General features: G+C 40.4%; 1 protein-coding gene across 3 annotated transcripts in view; it reads left to right on the top strand.

The window, feature by feature from the left end:
* Nucleotides 1-13,965: 13,965 nt before the first annotated feature.
* The window catches only part of ABCB7 (ATP binding cassette subfamily B member 7), a gene marked incomplete at both ends in the record, with an annotated part of 122,275 nt that continues 112,660 nt past the window's right edge, over nucleotides 13,966-23,580 (top strand). For all 3 annotated transcript variants that reach the window (XM_080718620.1, XM_080718621.1, XM_080718619.1), the window contains one exon: nucleotides 13,966-14,133. In XM_080718620.1, coding sequence (XP_080574746.1) covers nucleotides 13,966-14,133 — 168 coding nt within the window. The remainder of the gene's footprint in view (nucleotides 14,134-23,580) is intronic.

Raw genomic sequence — 23,580 nt, 5'->3', positions numbered from 1 at the left:
GTGCTTGGGAGGTTGAGACAAGAGGATCACAGGTTCAAACTCAGCCTCAGCTGGGCATGGTGGCGCACACTTGTAATCCCTGCATTTGGGAGGCTGAGACAGGCTTAAAGGTTTGCGGACAGCCTCAGCTACTTAGTGAGGCCCCCTGCAACTCAGTGAGACCCTGTTTCAAAATAAAGAATAAAAAATAGGGCTGGGGGTGTAGCTCAAAGGTAGAATGACCCTGAATTCTATCCCTAGTAACACACACACACACACACACACACACACACACACACACACACCAAAAAAAAAAAAAAAACAGCCTCAGCAATTTAGCAAAACCCTGAATAACTTAGTGAGACCTGTTTCAAAATTTTAAAAAGCTGGGCATGGTGGCACAGCCTGTAATTCCAGTACATGTAAGGCTGAGAGAGGAGGATCACTGGTTCAAGGTCAGCCTCACAAACTTAGCAAGACTCTCAGCAACCTAGCAAGACCCTGTTTCAAAATAGAAAATAAAAGGGGCTGGGAGTGTAGCTTAGAGGTAGAATGCCTCTGGGTTCAATCTCTAGCACCACAAAAAAGTCACACATCATTCTTAAATCCCAAACTTAAGATAGCTTTTGTTGATTATTAATTAGGTTGATGATTTTTCACCCTGATCTTCATATGTGTCCCTAGAATCACACTGCAGATTAAGTGTGATTTCAAGGACTTCTCATGATATGTGATTTTTTCTTTATCTTTGTATATTTTATTTATTATGTTTATGGTACTGGGGTTCCTGGAAACCCTTCTACCTCCGGGCTACACTCCCAGACCTATTTTTATACTTTTTTATTTGGAAACAGGGTCTCTTAAGCCAGCGCAGCTGGCTTCGAACCTGCGCGATCCTCCTGTCGCCGCCTCTCAAACTTGGAGATTGCAAGCGTGCGCCACCACGCCCAGCTTATTTTATTTATTATTTTAAAAACAGAAAACACTATTACAAAATCAGTACACTTAAAAATTGATCAATCAAGCTGGGCGTGGTGGCACAGTTTGTAATCCCCGTGCTTGGGAGGCGGAGACAGGAGGATCACGCAGGTTTGAAGCCAGCCGCACTGCTGGTTTAAGAGATCCTGTTAAAAAAAAAAAGTATAAAATAGATCTGGGAGTGTAGCCTGGAGGTAGAATGGCTTCCAGGAACCCCAGTAGAAACAAAAAACAAAAATCGATCAATCAAGCCAGGTATGATGGCGCACACTTGTAATCCCAGTATTTGGGAGGCTGAGACAGAAGGGTTGCGCAGATTCAAAGCCAGCCTCAGCTACTTAGTGAGGCTCTCAGCAACTTAGTGAGACTGTTTCCAAATAAAGTATAAAATAGGTCTGGGAGTATAGCCTAGAGGTAGAAAGCCCCTGGCTTCCATCTCCTGTATGACACACCAAAAAGATCAGTCAGTTGTTTTTACTTTTTAATTTTTTGATATAAATATGCTTTATTTTTATTTAGCTTTCCCTTTACCATTATTTTATTGCAAACATTTTAACATGACATTGACAAGCCCGTCAATCTTTTCCTTTGTGATTTCATTTGCTGCTTCAAATTTTAGAGAATTCTAATCCCTATAGATTATTCTTAGTTTCAATTAAATGAAATGTCTCTTTCAGTCCCGATCTCTTATCCTTTCCTTGACCTTTGCTTTAAACATTGCTTGTTATAGGTAGACCCCAGGGCAGATCTTACTCTTAAGCCTGCAGACTTTGTTTATCTCTTACACAGAAAAAGATCAGATGAAGGGCAATGATATTTCAATTTATAAATAAAGGTTAAAGAAATCGGGCTTGTTTAGCTTTGAAATTGGATTAGTTTATTGATGTGGGGGAGAAGGATTACATGGTTCAAGTAGATGAAAGGACAGATAGTATTGAACTGTTCTCCATTTCTGTTTGAGAGTGAAAGAAAATGGACATGTTAAAGCAAGAGGGATTTAGTCTTGGAAATAGAGAAATAATACTCAGCCATCAGAATTAATATATTGGCGCCATCATCAAGAGCGCCTTAAGAAAGAATTAAATTGATCTTCCCTGTAATGTAAAGCTACAGACTACATGATACTTTTTCAAAAGTGCATAGCATTTTCTAGTTTATAAAACAATTCCCCTCGAATATTATTTTTTCTCATAATTGTTTCATTTGCACCTCATAGCAACCTTATGAACAAGGCATTATATATACTTAAGGATACTAGTATTTTGACATATAACTCCTTAGAATGAGAGTTAATTACCAAACTTCAAAGAAGTTAGCAAGAGGTACAATGTGGTTATTTTAACAATTTTATTTGATATAACTAGCATATCACATATTTTGCCCATTAAATAATGTGTATAATTCAATGATTTTAATATATTTATAGAGTTGTACAACTATAACCATGACCAATCAAAGAACATTTTGATTACCTCTGGAAGAAAATGACATACACTCTGCCATTTCCCCGGCCTTAGGTAGCCCATTAAACTATATATCATCTCTATAGATTTGGGAGGGGTACTAGGGTTTGAAGCTAGGTGAATTCTACCTATGAGCTATATCCCCTGACCTCTTTTTTTTTTGGTGGTACTGGGGATGTAGCCCTTCTACTTCTGGGCTACACTCCCAGACCTATTTTATATTTTAATTTGGAAACAGGGTCTCTTAGGCCAGCGACGCTGTCTTTGAATGTGCGCGATCTCCGTCTCCCAAGCATGGGGATTACAAGCGTGAGCCAACACATCTGGCCCCTGACCTCTTTTACTTTTTGTTTTGAAACAGGTTGCTGAGAATTTCACTACATTGCTGAGCCTATCCTTGAACCTAAGATCCTCCTGTCTCAGCCTTCCAAGTACTAGGATTACAGGCATGTACCACCATGCCCGGCTTAAATTTTCTTATTCTTGCTACCCCATGTCAAGGAATCATACAATACATTGGGGATTGTTTGTGGGTTTTTTAAATTTTCTTAGCACGATGTTTTCTAGGTCCATTCATGTTGTAGCATATACCAATCTTCATCTATTTGTGTGGCTGAATGATATTTCACTGTATGAGTATGTCAGATATTTTGTTCATCCAGTCACTACTTGATAGACATTTGGGTTGTTTCATTTGGGGGCTATTATGTATAGTCACTTTCATAATATGAATTTCCTTTTTTTGTCTGATATGAATAGTCATATACAGGTTTTTGTGTGGGTACATTTCATTTACAACTTGATTTTAAACCCCAGTTTTTTTGTTATAGGCATAATTCTAAGATGGCTCCCATGATTTTCACCCCTAGTATATATGCCCTGTAAAATGATCTCCTCCTGAGTGTGGGTGAGACTTGTAAAAGTGACATCTCTCCTCAGATTTGCTAATAGTACATGGCAAAGATGAAAATTTTACAGATTAAATCAGTTGACTTTGAGTTAGTCAAAAGGCAGATTATCCTGATTGGGTCTTCCCTAATGAGACAAGTCATTTAAAAGAGGGTCCAGGCTAGGCATGATGGCACACGCCTGTAATCCCAGTTCTTGGGAGACTGAGACAGGAATATCGCAGGTTCAAAGACAGCCCCAGCAATTTAGTGAAACTTCGTTTCAAAATAACAAATAATAAAGGCTGGGAGTGTAGCTCAGAGGTAAAATGCCCTGAGGTTCAATCCCCAGTACCCCTCACCCCTCAAAAAAAGAAAAAGAAACTGGTGTTAAGCTGGTCAGTTCTGTAGAGACCACTGAAAAACAAACACAGTACCATCCCATAGTGACCTCCACAACACAATGTACCTGCTTCTTGGGGAAGTCAATTCTCTGTAAAGAAGAGATCATGCGGGGCATGGTGGTGCAGGCCTGTATTCACAATATTTGGGAGGCTGAGACAGGAGGGTCACAGGTTTGAGGCCAGCTTCAGCAATTTAATGAGACGCTCAGCAATTTAGCAAGACCCTGTTTCAAAAAAAAAATCATTAAACAAAGAGCTGGGTGTGGTGGCACATGCCTTTGTAATCCCAGTTAGTGAGGCCCTCAGCAATTTAGTGAGACCTTATTTCAAAATAAAAAATAAAATGGGGCTGAAGGTGTAGCTTGAGATAGAATTACCCAGGATTTAATCTCCGGGACCACCACCAGAAAGAAAGAGAAAGAAAGAAAGAAAGAAAGAAAGAAAGAAAGAAAGAAAGAAAGAAAGAAAGAAAGGACTCTTACCACCAAAGAAGAAATCCAGAGTATGCAGTAACAGGAAAATTTATGTCCGTGGAAATCCAATGGAGTAATTGGGAACTAGAACCTGATACTCAGTTCAAATATTATGCAAAAGTGAGAATGAAAAAAACAAGTATGTATTTAGGTACTTTCCCTCAAAGTTTACTATACAAAGAACTTCAGTAAAAGAATTACTAAAGGATGAAGAGGGGAACACCTCAGTGGACGTGGTGTACATACATAAACTTATCAAAGCCAGTCACTGTGTTGAGCTTGGGAAGTGGGGAAGGAGGAGTAGGGTGGGAACCGGGGGAGAACTCAATGCATGCTGAGTGCATGTATGCCTCTATCACTCTGAACTGCATCACTACGTATGATTACAATGCACCAATAAAAGACAAAAGAAAGAAATGGTTATAATAATACCTCTCTGTGTATAATCAAAGATTATTTGGAGTATCAAATGAAAAATTGAGTATCTATGCATGTAGAAAATTTTCAACACAGAAGTATGGTGCATATATATATGGGGCTGAAGGTATAGCTCGAGATAGAATTACCCAGGATTTAATCCCCAGGATCACCACCAGAAAGAAAGAAAAAGAAAGAAAGAAAGAAAGTTTTAACTTCAGTCTTTTTGACTGCATCCTTTAGTAATTCTTTTTTGTTTTTGTTGAAAGAAAGAAAAAAAAATGTAGTGTTGGGGATTGAACCCAGGGTCATTCTACCTCCAAGCTACACCCCCAGCCTGATTTTTTTATTCTTTACTTTGAAACAGGGTCTCACTAGTTGCAGAGGGCAACTAAAATGCACCAATAAAAGAGAAATATATATATGCGCCATACTTCTGTTTGAAAATTTTCTATATATATATATATATTTTTTTTGAAGTTGTGGGGATGGAACCCAGGGTCATTCTACCTCTGAGCTATATCCTCAACCTTATTTTTTTTTATTCTTTATTTTGAAACCGGGTCTCACTAAGTTGCAGAGGGCCTCAGTAAGTAGCTAAGGCTGCCCACGAACCACGATCCTCCGGTCTCAGCCTCCCAAATGTTGGGATTACAAACGTGTGCCACCACACCCAGCTTTATTCTTTGAAATTGGGTCTCACTGAGTTGCAGAGGGCCTTAGTAAGTAGCTGAGGCTGCCCACGAATTGCGATCCTCCCGTCTCAGCCTCCTGGATGCTGGGATCACAAGAGTGTGCTACCATGCCCGGCTAAGTAGAGCATTTTTAAAATACAAATTGTAAGCTGGATGTGGTGGCACACGCTTGTAATCCCAGCATTCAGGAGGCTGAGACAGGAGGATTATGGTTCACGGTACAACTCAGTGAAACCCTGTTTCAAAATAAAGAATAAAAAATAAGGCTGTGGAGGTGTTGATAAGAGGTAGAATGCTCTTGGGTTTCATCCCCAGTACTGCAAAAAAATTGTTAAGGTAGGTGCTAAGGGTGTATTTTATTAGTATAGAATGATATCGAGTCTACTGTGGCCCCTATCATTTTACATATCAAATTGTGGTAGTTGTCATTTTCTTCTCCTGGGACAATAAAAAAATTCATGATTAGATTTTCACACTACTTTTTGGAGTGAAAATTCTCCATGTGCATGTCATGTTGCTGCACATTTTATGAGCAGATAAACTGAATTATTTTTTCCAGACTATCTTTTCAAGGATGTTTGTATAGCAGTTATCTTAGAAGATAGAGATAGCATTCCCTTCCAGAGATAATATTTCCTTCTAGAGCAAAGAATAGGCTTGCTTACTGACTTGGAAGGAATATTGTGTCCTTTAGAACCAAATTCCCTGTATATAAATATTCTATAGCCGGGCATGGTGGCGCACGCTGGTAATCCCAGTACTTGGAAGGATGAGACAGGAGGATCTGGGTTTTCAGACAGCCTCAGCTACTCAACCCTCTGCAACTAGTGAGACCCTGTTTCAAAGTAAAGAATAGAAGAATCAGGCTGGGAGTGTAGCTTGGAGGTAGAATGACCCTGGGTTCAATCCCCAACACCACAATTTTTTTCTTTCAACAACAACAAAAAAGAATTACTAAAGGATGTAGTCCAAAAAGACTGAAGTTAAAACTACCTGATTTAATCCTCTTATTGTTTTTATTAGTTTATATATAGAATATCTTTTTTGTGTGTATAGCACTGTGAATTGAACCCAAAGGCACTCTACCTCTGAGCTATGCCTCCAGCTTGATTTTATTTCTTATTTGGAAACAAGGAAGGTCTCACTAAGTTGTGGAGGCTCTCGCTAACTTGCCGAGGCTGGCTTAGAACCTGAGATCCTCCTGTCTCAGCCTCCCAAGTACTGAGATCACAAGCATGTACCACTCTGCCCAGCTATAGAATATTTTCAACAGGAAGACTAGATAACTCCAAATAACTATTTTCTCTCTTTTAATCCTTATTCTTTTTGATTCTGTTTCCTACTGGAATAACCATTACTTTATTGAGGACAATGTCAAATAGTATTTTGGTATGTGGGTGTTCTTGGCATATTCCTATCTTTAAGGGGAACACTAATAAAGTATTATCATTTAAAAATACTTTTTTTGGTGGTACCGGAAATTGAACTCAGAGGCATTTTACCTCTAACCTATGCCCTCATCCCTCCCTTTTTATATTTTTTAAAACAGAGTCTCACTAGGTTGCTGAGAGTTTTGCTAAATTGCTGAGGCTGTCTTTGACCCTGTGATCCTCTTGTCTCAGCCTCCCAAGTATTGAGATTACAGGCAGGAATCATCTCACTAGGCTAAATTGATTCTTTATTTGATAAGAAAGATATCTTTTATTAGATTAGAGAATATTCTATTCTTTGTTAACTAAGAATTTTGAAACTCTTCAACTGGTGTTGAATTTTTTTTTGGTACTGGGGGTAGAACCCAGGGGCATTCTACCTCCGAGGTACACTCCCAGCCCTATTTTTTATTCTTTATTTTGAAACAAGGTCTCACTGAGTTGCAGGGGGCCTCACTAAGCAGCTGAGGCTGGCTTCGAACCTGTGCAATCCTCCTGTCTCAGCCTCTCAAATGCTGGGATCACAAGCGTGTGCCACCATGCCTGGCTCGGTGTTGAATTTTTATTGAAAATCTTTCCTAGCTGGACATGGTGGCACAGGCCTATAATCCAGTACTTAGCTGAGACAGGAGGATCACAGGTTTGTGACCAGCCTCAGCAACTTATGGAGGCTCTCCACACTTAGAACCAGTTTCAAAACAAAAAAATAAAATAGGGCTGAGGGTTGAGCTCAGAGTTAAATGCCCCTGGGTCTAATCCTCAATACCACCAAGAATAAATAAAGAAAATATTTCATGAATTATATATACTTTTATGATATATATTATTTAAAATTGTTTGACATAGGGACAATTAATTACCCTGACCTAAGGGCATGTAGCTAAACTACTGACAGCTACAGAATATAAATATTGTTTTTGTGGTACTGGAAAGTGAACCCAGGAATGTTCTACCTCTGAGCTACACTCTCAGACCTTTTTAAAAACTTTTTATCTTGCCAGGCGTGGTGGCGCATGCTTGTCATCCTAGCATTTGGGAAGCTGAGACTGGAGGATCGCAGTTCGAGGACCGCTTCAGCTACTACTTAGTGAGGCCCTTTAGAACTCAGTAAGAACTTGTTTCAAAATAAGAAAAAAAAATAGGGTTGGGGGTGTAGCTTGGCGGTAGAATGCCCCTGGGTTATATCCCTAGCACCACAAAAATAAACAAAACAAAACAAAACAAAACAAAAAATAACTTCTTATCTTGAAACAGGGTCTAAGTTGCTGAGGGCCTTGCTAAGATGCTGAGGCTGTCCTCAAACCTATGATCCTCCTGTCTCAGCCTCCCACATACTGAGACTGCAGGCATCTACCATCATGCCCAGCTAAATAGATATTTTTTAAAACTTTGAGCCAACTTTGCATTTCTGGGATAAAAGCCTACTTGATCATAATGAAATTTATTTACACAATGCCTACTGAATTTACTATTTTTTTCTTAAAGGAAGTGCAACAGTTTAAAAAACAACATGAAAAGTTTCCAGTTGGATCATAATGACATGATGATTCCTTTTTTTTCATTTTTCAGTTCTGCCCATAAAGAGGGTTAAGTGCATTTAACCAAACATTAGTCTTATTTGCAAACTATTAGAGTCCAATGAATAAGCTGTAACTTTAGACACTAAAAAACCAAGATACACTCATCAATCTATGTTATTACCACTATTGATATGGCACAAAATGTAAGATAGAGGTAGATGTACAAAAATCCACATAGTTGCCAATTCTGATTGCAATTGGTTCTCTTTGAAACATCAGTTTTACACAACTGCTTATCTGGTAGCATATAATAAGCCACAGGACAAAAAAATTCTGTCATGTAAATGTAGAGTTGAAAGTTAACACTGCCAAATTTAGCAACAAATAATTGCTTTCAAGTGCAAAGAAATATGGAACTCATAAGAACACTTCTCCAGTACCCAAACAGAAAAGAAAAATCTTAAAATAAATTATCAGACACATTTATACATTTAGGGGCACTGGCTAATTTTTAGGAGGTACTAATAGTATAATTTAATTATTACAGGCATCTTGAGATTTTCATGCACTATATACTTAAATTTTTGATCTCTTAGTTTTCCTTTTACTTACATCTCCTTCTCCTAAGTGTAAGGAACTTTGCATTATGGCTAAAACATAATATTTTATCCACTTCTGTCCCATCGAATACCACTATTTGGGTTTTCATTTGTAATTACTAACAACAACAACAACAACAACAAACTCAAACGATTATCCTATTAATCATCAGCATATTAAAAAGATAAAAGACATCACTTTAGGTGGTGGGTATGTTTCTTGAAAGTACCCAGGTGAATTTACTATTTTAAAAATTATTTTTCATTTATGTCCATAAGTAAGACTGACCTATAATTTTGGCATATAGTCCTTACCTGTGTTTCATATCAAGTTTATACTATCCTCATCAAATAAGACAGACATCAAGGTAATCATGATTGACTAATGAAATATTTTTATCTCCCTTTCTTTTCAGACTCCACCAAGATAACATAAAGGAAGAAAACAGGAGTAAATCGATAAGGAAAAAGAAACTAGACTTAGAGAGAGGTAATACAGAGTCTATCAGCTAAATTATTCTTCTTAAGATCAAAAGAGTATGGTAAGATGTTAAGAAAGACTAAGGTGGCTTGTGGGTACATGATGTCCATTATGCTCTCCTTTGTAATTTTCAGTTATGATGAGATATTTCCTAATGTTCAAAGTACATAAAATAAACAAGTTAGTTTCAGAAAATAATAGGTGCTTTAAAAGTGCCCCTCAAACTTTGATGTACATATTCAGTCTGGGAATATTTGTGTGTGTATGTGTGTGTAGGGGGGTACTGGGGATTGAAGCAAGGACTTTTTATCTCTGAGCCACTCCCACTGCCCTATTTAATTTTTTTGTGTATGTTTTTGTTTTGTTTTTGCGGGTCTGGGGATGGAAACCAGAGGCATTCGACCTCCGAGCTATAGCCCCTGACCAATTTTTTTTTTATTCCTTATTTTGAAACAGGGTCTCACTGAGTTGCAGAGGGCCTCACTAAGTAGCTGAGGCTGTCTGCGAACTGTGATCCTCTGGTCTCAGCCTCCCAAATGCTAGGATTACAAGTGTGCGCCACCACGCCTGGCTTCCTATTTAATTTTTAGTATGAAACAGGGGCTCACTAAATTGCAGAGGGCCTCACTAAGTTGCTAAGGCTGGCCATGAACTTGCAATCTTCCTGTCTTAGCCTCCCAAGGGAAATTTTTAAATTCATATTTAATTTTGTTATCATCTTTCCTCCCTCCTTCCCTCCCTTCCTTCATTTCTTAGCTATATTCTCGGCCCTTTTTTACTTTTTATTTTGAGACAGGGTCTCACTAAGTTTCCCAGACTGTCCTCAAACTTGCAAGCCTCCTGCCTCAGCCTCCCAAGTTACTGGGATTCTCCTGTCTTAGTCTCCCCAGTACTAGGTATTACACATGGGTGCCATCGTACCAGGCTACTTTCCTAATATAAAATTTTATGGTCCTATATGATCTTTAGAGTCTTTCATTAAGTCTTGTGTATATCTTCTAGTGGGTAGAACAGTAGATTAGCAGCTAGAACAATGGTTCTAGAGACTCTGGGTTCTTTTACCACATGGCTCTGGTCCTTCATCTGCAAGAAATGGGTAATCTGTTATTAAGACCCAGTAAGATAATGTGTTTCTTTCTTTTCTCTTTTTTTTCTTTTTGGTGGTACTGGGGGCAGAACCCAGGGGCTTTTTTTTTTTTTACCTCCAGGCTGTACTCCCAGATGTATGTTATACTTTATGTGGAAACAGGGTCTCACTAAGTTGCTGAGAGCCTCATTAAGTAGCTGAGGCTGGCTTCAAACCTGTGTAATCCTTCTGTCTCAGCCTCCCAAGTGCTGGGATTACAAGCGTGCGTCACCATGCCCGGCTCAAGGTAATGTGTTTCTGAAAGCATAAAAATGTAAGAAGTTATTTAATCATGTTATATCTGACAATCACAAAATATTTATTGTATGGTTCTTATTTTTTGTTTTAAATTACAGTGCCACTGGACAATGCCTTACCTGGGTAGCAAGATTCAGTGGCAATATTCAGTCCTAATAGAAATTATTGGTAAGGTCTAGGATTTCTCTAATGTAGACTATTGTTGTTTAATACAGGAAGGATGCTGAAGATATGTTTATTGATGATAATATATTCATTAATAAAAGAGGTCATTGTTGGGCGTGGTGGTACATGCCTATAATCCTAGTACTTGGGAGGCTGAGACAGGAAGATTGCAGGTCTCAAGACACCTGGGCAAGTAGTGAGACTCCCATCAACCTAGTGAGACCCTGTTTCAAAATAGAAATGAAATAGGGCTGGGGGTGTAGCTCAGAGGTAGAATGCCCCTGGGTTCAATCCCCAGAATCACACAAAAATGAATGAATAAATAAATCAAATAAAGGAAGCCATTACTGACCTTTGGTCAACAAGATAGTAATAAGCTATAAACAATTAGTCATTAAGTCCTGTTAATTCTACTTCCTTAATATCCCTGGTATTACCTGGCATGGTGGCACAAGCTTGTAATCCCAGTACTTGGGAGACTGAGACTGGAGGATTGCAGGGTTGAAACCAACCTCTGCACTTAGTGAGGCTCTCAGCAACCTAGTGAGACCCTGTTTCCAAATTAAGATATAAAATAGGTCTGAGGGTGTAGCCCAGAGGTAGAAAGCTCCTAGGTTCCATCCAAGTAACCCCATATATATATATATATATATATATATATATATATATATATATATATATATATATATACACACACACACACATATATATACTGCCACTGTTACAAGCTCGGGTCTTTATTTTATTTTTTGTGGTGCTGGGGATTACAGGTGTGCGCCACCACACCCGCCTGGCCAACCTCTTAAATTTGAATTTCTATTTCTCTCTCTTTTTTTTTTGGTGGTACTGGGGTTCCAGGAAGCCCTTCTACCTACGGGCTACACTCCCAGACCTATTTTAACATTTTTATTTGGAAACAGGGTCTCCTAAGCCAGTGCACGGCTGGCTTCGAACCTGCGTGATCCTCCTGTCTCTGCCTCCAAAGCGCGGGGATTACAAGCGTGTGCCACCACGCCCGGCAATCTATTTCTCTTTAAATAACTTTCTCAAGCCGGGCGTGGTAGTGCATGCTTGTAATCCCCGCGCTTGGGAGGCTGAGACAGGAGGATTGCACAGGTTCCAAGCCAGCCTCAGCTACTTAGTGAGGCTCTCAGCAACTTAGTGACACCCTGTTTCCAAATAAAATATAATATAGGTCTGGGAGTATAGCCCGGAGGTAGAAAAGACCCTGGGTTCCACCCCCAGTACCACCAAAAAGAAAAAAAAAACTTGCTCAAGCATCCTGTTCTCTGGAAACCTGGAATATAAAATGAATATAGGAAAAAGTAAAGACACCTGCAAGGGGCGTGCATATCCTTTTTCTCTTTCTTGGGTATGGAGATTGAACCAAGGGGCATTCCACCTCTGAGCTACACCCCCAGCCCTATTTTATTTATTTTGAAAGAGGATATCACTAAGTTGCTGAGGCTGGCCTCAAAATCAGTGATCCTCCTTTTCTCAGGCTCTCAAGTACGGGGATTGCAGGTGTGCACTACTACACCCAGGTTCCTTTTTCTTTCTTTCCCAGATTTATCATTAGTTCACAGTGCCTCTGTGTAAGAGGTTCACAATTACAGCCTGGTATGGTGGCACAAGCCTGTGATTCCAGTCTTGGGAGGCTGAGACAGGAGGATAGCAGGCCAGCTGCACACAAATTTAGCAAGACTCTGTTTAAAAAAAAAAAAAGAATACATTGTATAGAGGTAGGATGTCCCTGGATTCAAACCCCAGTACACACACATCGAAGTTCAAATTTGCTTGCCTGTCTTGTGTGAAAGGTTTGCAAATTCAGCAATGAATATAAAATTGCAACTGCTTTATTGTCTCCAGGGGTTCAGGTAACATTTGCACTTGGAAATTTAGTTTCCCGGATAGCTATAAACATATTTTGACATTTGTGTTTGATTATAGTGATAACAAAGGTATAAAGGGACACAAATCTGTCTTAGAAAAATGCACGTCTGTACATATTGTTCAATTTACCATCCTTCTGCTAGTAGACTGGATTTTCAATGAAGGACTAGGCAGAAAACAAAGGGAAGAGACCTAGAGAGGCAAGTTAGCAAAGGTGAGTGTGTGTGTGTGTGTGTGTGTGTGTGTGTGTGTGTGTGTGTGTATCTGTCCCAAGAACTACAGACCAAAGAAAAACTGCCTCAAGGTTAACATAAAAGAGGACGATTAACAAAGTAAAAGCATGTACAAGAGAGGCAATGAATCTCAAAGACGAAGCAGTATCCCAGGGGCAATCGGTGGCCACAGTGTAATCTACCTCAAGGCTAGAACACTGGGAGAGTGGAGATAAGAATAAGCTTATGAAAAGTGGAGAGAGTTGGAGTGTGGCACTGAGTTGAAGCCAGTAAGAAAAGAGTGGAATGACGCCAGACTGATCAAATACAGTATTTGGGACATACATACTTGTACTCAGGCATCTGAAATTCAAACATTTTTTGTGTGGCAACCCTAGGTTAAAGAAAAAAGATAATACTACGCTGACATTCCCGGTTGTGTAAGAAAAAGGATGTCCACGTCAGGGGGAGGAGGGAAGGAGGAGGAGGAGGAGGAGGAGGAGGAGAAGCAGCAGCAGCAGCTACCTCTTAGAAGGAGGAGGAGGGGGGGAGGAGGAGAAGGAGATGAAGAAGAGAAGCTACCTCTGAGGAGGAGGAGGAGGAGGAGGAGGAGGAGGAGCAAGAGAAGAAGAAGAAGCAGCAACTACCTCTGAGGAGGAGGAGGAAGAAGTAGCAGCAGCTACCTCTTAGAAGGAGGAGGAGGGGGAGGAGGAGAAGATGAAGAAGAGAAGAAGCTACCTCTGAGGAGGAGGAGGAGGAGAAGGAGGAGGGGAGGAGGAGGAGGAGGAGGGGAGGAAGAGGAGGGGAGGAGGAAAGAAGGAAGCAGCAGCAGCAGCTACCTCTTAGTACCCTACTCTCCAGAGAAAAGCTACTTCCGGTGTCGGCCGGGACGCGGAGGGGGAGGGGCGAGGCGCGTGAGGCGGCGGCGCGCGGTCCTCCCGCGTCCCATAATCCTCTTCTCTGGGGTTCTCTTTCCCCGCTCAAGATGGCGCTGCTCGCGATACCTTCTTGGCGTTGGGCAGCCGCGGCGGCGGCTTTCGAAAAGCGCCGGTCCTCGGCGGCCGCGCTCCGGCCCCTGGCCTCCGCCTGCGGGTCAGGTCGGCGGTGGCGGGCCCCTCAGCGCGGCGCCTCGGGAAGCGCGCGAACCTTTCAGGTGAGACGCCGTTCGCGGGCAGTAGCGAAGGGCACCGGCACCGAGTAGGGGAAAGGTTGCCCTCGTGACCTCCGGTCAGCGAGAGCGAGCGTCCGGAGAAAGATGGCCAGGGCTCCCTCGGAGCGGCAGCCCGTGGGGGTTAGTAACTGGAAGGAAAGGGTGAAGGAAACCCTTGGGGACAGCAGGGAGGGACGGGGCGGGAGGTTCCGGGCAGAGGGCACCTGGGGCTCCGGCGTCTCTTAGAGAATTGGCGGTTTTGTTTTGTTTTGTTAATGTTGAGATGGGGGTAGGTACCATTTCCAGCCTTCTTACATTTCCAAATGCGAAGAAGACTGGGTTACTTTCCAAAGTTAGTAATGGCATTGGATGCCAATTTGCCGATGGTTCCAATTTTAGTCGGAAGTACCATCTTGGAGGGCACTGTACGATGACAGCATGCCACCTATAAACAAGTGGCACCAGTGAAGTACCTTGCGGACAGACGTGCTCGTCGGTAGGCAAAACCGTAATTATCTTTCTGTCCAACATGTTGGCCGCCCTAAATTCACATACAAACGGATTGTCCTTCGATCTGAACGGTGAAGAAGTGTTATGTGTCTATAGGTTAGGTTACTTCTTTTTTTTTTTAACTTTTATTATTGGTGGGCTAGGGATTGAACTCAGGGGACATTCTACCCCTGAGTTACGCCCCCAGCCCGATTTTCGTTTTTATTTTGAAACAAGGTCTCGCTAAGTTGTTGCCTCTCTGAGGTGCTGACGCTGACTGTGACCCTGAGAGTTCTCTCATTCTCCCAAGTACTAGGATTACAAGCGGTTATAGTGCCTCTTAATATCTGTGTCCATTAGTACCGCCCATGCATGAGCAGTTTGTAAAACATGATTTGTACTTGATGTACTTCAGTAACTTTTTATTTCCCACGTATTGGCGAAAGTTTACTTTTCACTACTTGTTCATCAGTCTCGTTTTAAAGTATTGTCAGTTGTGAGAACCTCTTAAATTTTGATTTTCATCAACAACCATATCATGTTGATTGCTATGCACAGGAAGCAATTTGCCTGATATTAGGCTACCAAGAGAAACAAAGTTATGCTTTCAGAGATTGTACACTTTTTTAAATTAAAAATTTTAATTGACATACACTTGTGTATATTGATGGGGCATCATGTGATATTTCAGTACATGTAATCAATGTGTAATGATCAGATTAGGGAAATTAGTATACCCATTACTACTCTAAACATTATCATTAGTATATAGCATGATATATTAGAGCTGAAAGAAACCTTATTGTAGTGTTATGCAACTTGTTAGAGGGTCAAATCAGCTCTTTTTTTTAGATGAAATTCAATAGAAACTCTAGTGTTTTTTATGTATCAAAGAAATATTATAACGGGGTATGCTGACTCAGGGCTGTAATCCCTGTATCTGAACATCTGAGACAGGAGGGTAACAGGTTCAAGGCCAGCCTCTGCAATCTAGTGAGACCCTGTTTCCAAATAAAATAAGCTAAGGCTGGGTGTGATGAAGTTTTGTCTTATATAGGTATACACACTCCTACATATATATTACAGGGACACATTGTAAAATGAAATTTTCATTTGGAGTCATGCCTACAACTACGCTGTCCAGTGGAATAGGAACTAGCTTAATATGACAATTAAAATGTTAATTTCTTAGTTGCATTAGCCACATTTCAGAGGCTTAACTGTCACTTGTAGCTAGTGGCTACCCCACTGCACAGCACAGATAATGAACATTTCTTCCATTATCACAGAAATTTCTATTGGACAGTGCTGCATTAGAAAATATTATATCCACCCCTTTTAGTTTTGTAGATGAAGAAACTTAAGTCCCAATATGGATAAATGATAGCCTTTCAGGCCATTCATATATTGTCTTCTGTGTGTTAAAGACAAAAACACCAAAACAAATTTACAACTACATACAGAAACATTACTCATATATAGTTCTAGTTCTTCTCTCTCTCTCTCTCTCTTTCTCTCTCTCTCTCTCTCTCTCTCTCTCTCTTTCTCTTTTTCTCTCTTTCTCTCTCTCTTGAGGTACTGGGGATGGAACCCAGTGGTATTCTACCTTTGAGCTACATCCCCAGACCTACTTTTTAGTCTTTTTTATTTTTTGAAAAAGGGTCTCACTGAGTTGCAAAGGGCCTCCATGATCCTCTGGTCTCTGCCTCCAGAATGCTGGGATTACAGGCATGGGCCACCACTCGGGCTCTCTTTGTTGTTTTATTCTTATGCATCTATAAGTATAATAATCCCAAGAATACCAAATAATAGTTTTTTAAGATTATTGCGTTTTAATTATGCAGAATAATGGGTTTCATTGTGGTATATTTGGACATGCAAATAATATATTTTGATTATATCCAACTATACTGTCTTGTATTTAATTACCTTTTCTGGTGTTCTTTGTTATTTAGTGTGGAGTTGAATTACAATCTGGGGTTATTTGCCTTCAATCTTACCAACATCCTTTAGTTATTTCTTGTGAAGGAGTTCTTCTAGCCACATATTCTCCTAGTTTTTGATTATCTTGGAATTTCTTGTTTCACTTTCATTTTTATATATTTTAATTTTTTTGTATGAAGGATTGAAGCCAGGGGCATTCTACCACTGAGATACACCCCTAGTCTTTTTTTTTTTCATTTTGAAACAGAGTCTCACTAATTTGCTGAGGCTCTCACTAAATTGCTGAGGCTAGCTTCACCCCATCTTCCCAAGTACTGGGATTATAGGAATGCACCACCATGCCTGGCTTGCTATTTTAATTTTTAGCATAGTCATTAACACATATTAATTGTACAAATTAATTGGTTTCACTGCGATATTCACATACATGCATATATAGTACTTTGATCATGTCTACCTTCCATTCTGTCCTTTATTTTCCTCTTTTCTCTCTCCTGTTCTCCCTTCAGTCCCCTTTTTCTTTCCTTAACACCCCTCTTCTATTTTCAGGTCATGTTTAGTTTCCACATATGAATGAAAACATGATACTTCTTTCTGTGTCAGGCTTATTTCGCTTAACATGATGTCTTCTAGTTCTGGCCATTTTCCTGCAGATGACAGGATTTTGTTTTTCTTTACGGCAGTATAATACTTCATTCTTTATAGACCATATTTTTCATCCATTCATTTGTTGACAGGTACCTGGGCTGATTCCATATCTTAGCTATTGTGAATAATGTTACAATAAATATAGGTATGCAGCTATCTCTTCTGTATACTCTCTTTACTTCTTTCAGCTATATAGCTAGCAGAAGATTGTATTGTTCTATTGTAAAGTCTTTTGAGGAAACTCCATACAGTTTTCCAGAGTGGCTGTACTAAATTGAATTCCCACCAATCATGTAATCAAGATTCTTTTTTTCCCACATCCTCAGCAGTATTGGTGGATTTTGTTTTTGATAGCCATTCTGGCTGGGGTAAGATAGAATCCCCAGTGTAATTTTGATTTGCATTTTCCTGATGGCCAAAGATATTTTAAGACATTTATTGGCCATTAGTGCTTCTTTGTGTGTGTGTCTGTGTGTCTGTGTGTCTATGTATCTGTGTGTGTGTGTGTGTGTGTGTGTGTGTGTGTGTGTGTGGTGCTGGGGGTGGAACCCAGGGGCTTTTCTACCTCAAGGCTATATTCCCAGACCTATTTTATACTTTATTTGGAAACAGGGTCTCACTAAGTTGCTGAGAGCCTCACTAAGTAGCTGAGGCTGGCTTCAAACCTGTGCCATCCTCCTGTCTCAGCCTCCCAAGCTCAGGGATTACAAGCGTTTGCCACTACACCTGGCATTAGTGCTTCTCTTGAGAAATGTCTGTTCAGATCATTTGCCCATTTTTTTATTGGAATACTTGTTTTTTTAAAAATACTTTTATTGGTGCATTGCAATTATATATCATTATGAAGGATAAAGTGATAGGAATAAACATGCACACAACTGATGTGTTTCGCTCTGGATCCCCCTCTTCCCAGTACTTGTCATTGAGATTGATACTGATAATTTTATGTATGTACATAGCATTATTTAAACTGTTACCTTTATTATGTATCTATCCCCCCTACTCCATCCTTAAACCTCCCTCCCATCTCTCCATTGGAGTCTTTACTACTTTATAGGAGGTCTCTTTTGTTACCCAGTTTCTCTCTAGCATCCACATATGAAAGAAAACATACAACTATTTCACTACCAGTGTGACTGGTTGATCTCATTTAGCATAATGTTCTCTAGTTCCATCCATTTTCTGCAAATACCTTAGTTTTGTTCTTTATTCCATTGTATGTATATACCCTGTTTTTAAAAATCCATTCATTTATTGATGGACACCTAGGCTGGTTCCATAATTTGGTTATGGTGAATAGGATGGCATTGGTCTTCTGCTACTTTTTTTGAGTTCTTTCCATATTCTGTATATTAATCCTCTATCAGATGAAGAGCTGGCTAAGATTTTCTCCCATTCTTTTGGTTATCTCTTCACTCTGTTTATTGTTTCCTTTGCTGTGCAGAAGCTTTATGAATAGATGAAATTCCATTTGTTAATTCTTGCTTTTATTTCCTGAGTTTTTGGAGTCCTATTCAAGAAATCCTTGCCTGCACTATTATCTAGAAGTGTTTCCTCTCTTTTCTTCTAGCAATTTCAGCTTTTCAGGTCTTACATTAAGGTTTAATCCATTTTGAGTTGATTTTTATACAGGGGGAGAGATGAGATCGAGTTTCAGTCTTCTATCTGTGGATATCCAATTTTCCCAGCACCATTTGTTGAAGATGCTGTCTTTCTCCCATGTGTGTTTCTGGCACCTTTATCAAGAATCAGTTGATTGGAGATGTGTGAGTTTATTTCAGTGTCCTCGATTGTATTTCATAGGTCTACAAGTCTGTTTTTATGCCAGTACTATGTTGGTTTTGTTCCTACAGCTCTCTAGTGTATTTTGAAATCAGGTGTTGTGATACCGCCAGCATTGCTCTTTTCTTGTGTATGTAGTACTGGAGACTGAACCCAGGTGCATTCTGCCTCTGAGCTACACTCCCTGCCCTATTTTATTTATATTTTTGTGGTCCTGGGGATGGAACCCAGGAGCGTTCCACCTTTGAGCTACACACCCAGCCCTGTTTTTTAATTCTTTATTTTTATTTTTATTATTTTATCTTATTTTTTGCGGTACTGGGGATGGAACCCAGGGGCATGCTAACTCTGAGCTACACCCGCAGCCCTATTTTTTTATTCTTTTTTTTTGAAACAGGGTCTCACTGAGTTGCAAAGAGCCTCACTAAGTAGTTGAGGCTATCTGCGAACCTCGGTCCTCCTGTCTCAGCCTCCCGAGTGCTGGGATTACAAGCATTCTCTACCACACCTGGCTTTTTATTCTTTATTTTGAAATGGTCTCACTGAGTTGCAAAGGACCTAACTAAATAGCTGAGGCTGTCCACGAACCTCGGTTGAGGCTATCTACGAACCTTGATCCTCCTGTCCCAGCCTCCCAAATGCTAGGATTACAAGTGTACATCATGGCGCCTGGCTCCTATTTTCTTTGTTTGTTTGTTTATTTATTTATTTATTGAGATAGTGAGGATTAAACCCAGGGGCATTCTACCTCCAAGCTACACACCCAGCCCTATTTTTTTATTCTTTATTTTGAAACAGGGTCTCACTAAATTGTGCAGGGCCTCACTAAGTAGCTGAGGCTGGCCTTGAACCTGTGATCCATCTTGTCTCAGCCTCCCAAGTACTGGGATTACAAGCGTGTATCACCACACCCAACTCTTATTTTATTTTTTATTTGAAACAGGATATTGCTAAGTTGCTGACAGTACAAATTGCTACATTGCTGAGGCTGGCCTTGGACCTGCAGTCCTCCTGTGTCAGCCTTCCAAGTACTGGGATTACAGACAGGTCTGTGCCACCATGCCCAGCTCAGCATTGATTTCTCCTCCTCCTCCTCCTCCTCCTCCTCCTCCTCCTCCTCCTCCTCCTCCTCCTCCTCCTCCTCCTCCTCCTCTTCCTCCTCCTCCTCCTCCTTTTTGCTCAGGATTACTTTGGATATTCAGGATTTTTTCTGCGTCCATATGAATCTTAGAATTGTTTTTTCTAGATATTTGAAGAATGTCATTGGTATTTTGATGGGGATTGTACTGAATCTGTAGATCATTGGTAGTATAGCCAATTTAACAATATTCTCCCAATCCAAGAACATAAGAGATCTTTCCATTTTCTAGTGTCTTCTTCAATTTCTTTAGCATTTTATAATTTTTACTCTAGAGGTTTCTTACCTTCTTGGTTAGATTTATGCCTATATATATTTTGAGGTATATGTGAGTGAGATGCCCATCCTGATTTTCTTCTGAGGAAGTTCATTTTTAGTGTATAGAAAAGCCCCTGCTTTTTATATGTTGATTTTGTAATTCTGCTACTTCGCTGCATTTTTCAGTTCTAAGAGCCTTTTGATGGAGTTTTGTAGGCTTTTCTCTTTTTTTGTGTGATAATGGGATTGTGTCTAGGGGCATTCTACCTCTGAGCTATACCCCCAATCCTATTTTATTTTGGAATAGGGTCTCACTAGGTTGATGAGAGTCTCATTACTTGATGAGTCTTTCCTTGAACCTGCAGTCCTCCTGTGTTAGCCTCCCAAGTATTGAGATTACAGGTATACACTACCACACCTGACTCTTGTAGGATTTTCTAAGTGTAGAATCATATCATTAGCAAACAAGGATAATTTGACTTCCTTCTTCCCTATTTGTATCCTAGTAGTTGGGAGGCTAATACAGGAGGATCACAGGTTCAAACCCAGCCTCAGCAACTTAGTGATACCCTATTTCCAAATAAAAAATAAAATTAGTCTGGGATATAGCTCAGAGGTAGAATGCCTCTCGGTTCAATCTCTAAGTACCACACACACAAAAAAAGAAAAATCATATTTTTGACTCCTTTGTCATTTCATCCACTTTGATATCCTTGACACATGTTATTACAGAGGTCTGAACTTTCGAGGTATTATATTGCCTAGTTCTTCATATTTCATGTATTTCTATGTTGAATTTTTCCCATTAGTTGGGATGTGTACCTCTCACTTTTATGTGAGATTCTTCTTAGTAAGCAGTTTTGATATTTCATCTTGAGATATTGTTGTATAGTTTTGAGTTTAATTCAAATTGGACTTCATAATGTAGTTTCCCTGTGGCTTCTTCAGCTGTGATGTGTTGGAGCCAGAGGGATCCTCTTTCTGTAGGTCTTGCAATGGTGTCTATTTGGTAGTTTGGGCAGGTGTGGTAAAAAGAACAGGGTATGTGAGTGCACGTTCAGTGGTTACTCCTTCAAGTGGGAATGGAAGTGCCTGTTAGGTGTTGGGGGTTTCCTTCCATTAATCCTGACTTACTTGAAAGCAGTTCTACTACTGGCTATTTCCATTGTGATGGTAAGTCTGGAGCTTTTATTACACTGTTCAGAGATTGGTGCAGCTCTAGGTTTTTCATAGGGAGAGGCAGGAGCCAGTATCACAATTTCCCCACTGTGGTATTCATCTCCAGTCTTGCAAGCAATATGTGATCTGATTGGATGGTGGAGTCACTGATGTTAAGGTTCCTTGTAGGTGTGGTGCCCATAACAGTTTTGTTATTTCTCTTGGCCATTACTCTGTGGGTTAGTGTTCAGGAGTGGGACTTCAGACCCCCATTGCCATACCTAGTCAGGAATGGGTTTCTCCTTAGGGGCTTTTGTCCTCCCTATTCTTTAATATGAAATACCCCCCAGGGATTGAGCTGGACGGTTGTGGCTGAACTAAATGCAGTTCCTCTCAGCTGAACTGTTAGTGTAGCTCAGCAGGAGAGTGCCTACCCAATGCACTCAGGTCCTGGGTTGGATCCCCAGTACTGCAAGGAAAGAAGAGAGAAAAAGCCAATAAAGTAAAAACCTAATAAAAGAACAGCATCAACTACCAAAAACTAATGGGGAAAATAATATTGAATAAAATAAAAAGCCAAAAAATAATAAAATTAATCAAAGGAAAAATGTAGCAGGAGTAAAGTAAAAGTGAGAAATGAGAAAAAGAAAAGAAACAAAAAATGAAACTTTAAAAGAAAAGACAAACAGAAAATGGCAATAACAAAAGAGTATTACTAATTCCTCTCTGCTTAGGTGCTTGAGTGAAGTCAAGGGTAGAAACTTGCAGCCAGTGCGGATGGGATGGGATTGTTTCCCTCCATGCCTTTTTCTATCTGCACCCCTTGTACAGAGCAGAGGCTGGGGTCATTCAGGCTCCCTTTCTTTCCTTTGTGGTGCTGATCAGGTGATTAGTGGGTGTGATTTGCAGCTGGAGTCCTGGAGTACCACTTAGCTGCTTTGCATGCTGGAACAAGCTAAGGTGGAACACAGAGCTCCTTACAAACACATTTTCTTCAGAGCAATTTGGATTACACACTCCTAAATCGGGGTAGTCGCTGAGGTAGGTGGGGGTTGGGGGAGCTAACACAGAATGCAGACCTCCCCAAGGATTCCTTCCAGAGCTGTGAACTTGGAGGGCCAGAGTAACCCTGGTCTCTGGAAGGTGGAGTCCTAGAGGCTATGGAGACCCAAAGATCTGGGGGGAGGTTATTGGCAAATTTTGTGTCATCTCCTGCCCATGGTTCTGGTGTCCCCAATTCTGGTTCCCATATGCTGTCACACTAGACTGCTCATCCCTCCAGACTCTAGTAACTGGCCTGGAAATTTGCTGATTCCTGTATTTCTGCAGGATGCTCAATCTTGTGCCAGTGGTGTTGAGTCTTTCTCCTAACCCCGCTGAAGGGGTACTCTCCTTCCTTCTACCACACTTCCATGCAGTTGGTACTGGGGCATTTCTGTTTCACTCTCTATTCCACTAAACAACTTCTCTGGGTTTCTCCAGGTTTCTCTCTGTCCATTGTTGAACTCCAGTGTTCTCCCATGGTCACTCATCTCAGTCAGCAGCTATCTTCCATTTGTTTTAATTCTATCTCATGAAGATACAGGAGAGGGCTGGCTGTCTCTAATCTGCTGACTTGGGAAGTCTTACTTTCATTTTTGAACCATTTGGTTTTTTTGCTACACCTCCAGCCCTTTTTATTTTTGAACCAGAATTTCACCAAATTACCTCATGCTGGCTTCTAACCTCTGATCCTCCTGTTGCAGCCTCCCATGTACTGGGATTACAAGTATGTGCCACTGGTGCAGAGTTGGGGGGGGATTTTTCTTTTAGCACTTTTTTAATGTTAACTCTCTTCTGTCCTCCATTACTTAAGAGATCTGCTGATCTTCTGGTTCCCATGTTAGTAAGGAGTCCTTTTTTTCCTCTAGCTTTCTTCAAGAGTTTTATCTTTGGCTTTCAGTATTTTTACTATCATGTGTTTGTGGATCCCTTTGTATTTTTCTTATTTGGAGTGTGTTGAGTTTCTGGGATATGTACAAGTTTATACTTGT

The sequence above is a fragment of the Muscardinus avellanarius genome, assembly GCF_963383645.1.
Source record: "Muscardinus avellanarius genome assembly, chromosome: X".
Taxonomy (NCBI): Eukaryota; Metazoa; Chordata; class Mammalia; order Rodentia; family Gliridae; genus Muscardinus; species Muscardinus avellanarius.
The sequence above is the reverse complement of the archived record's forward strand: the minus strand, read 5'-3'. Positions and strand labels throughout refer to the sequence as shown.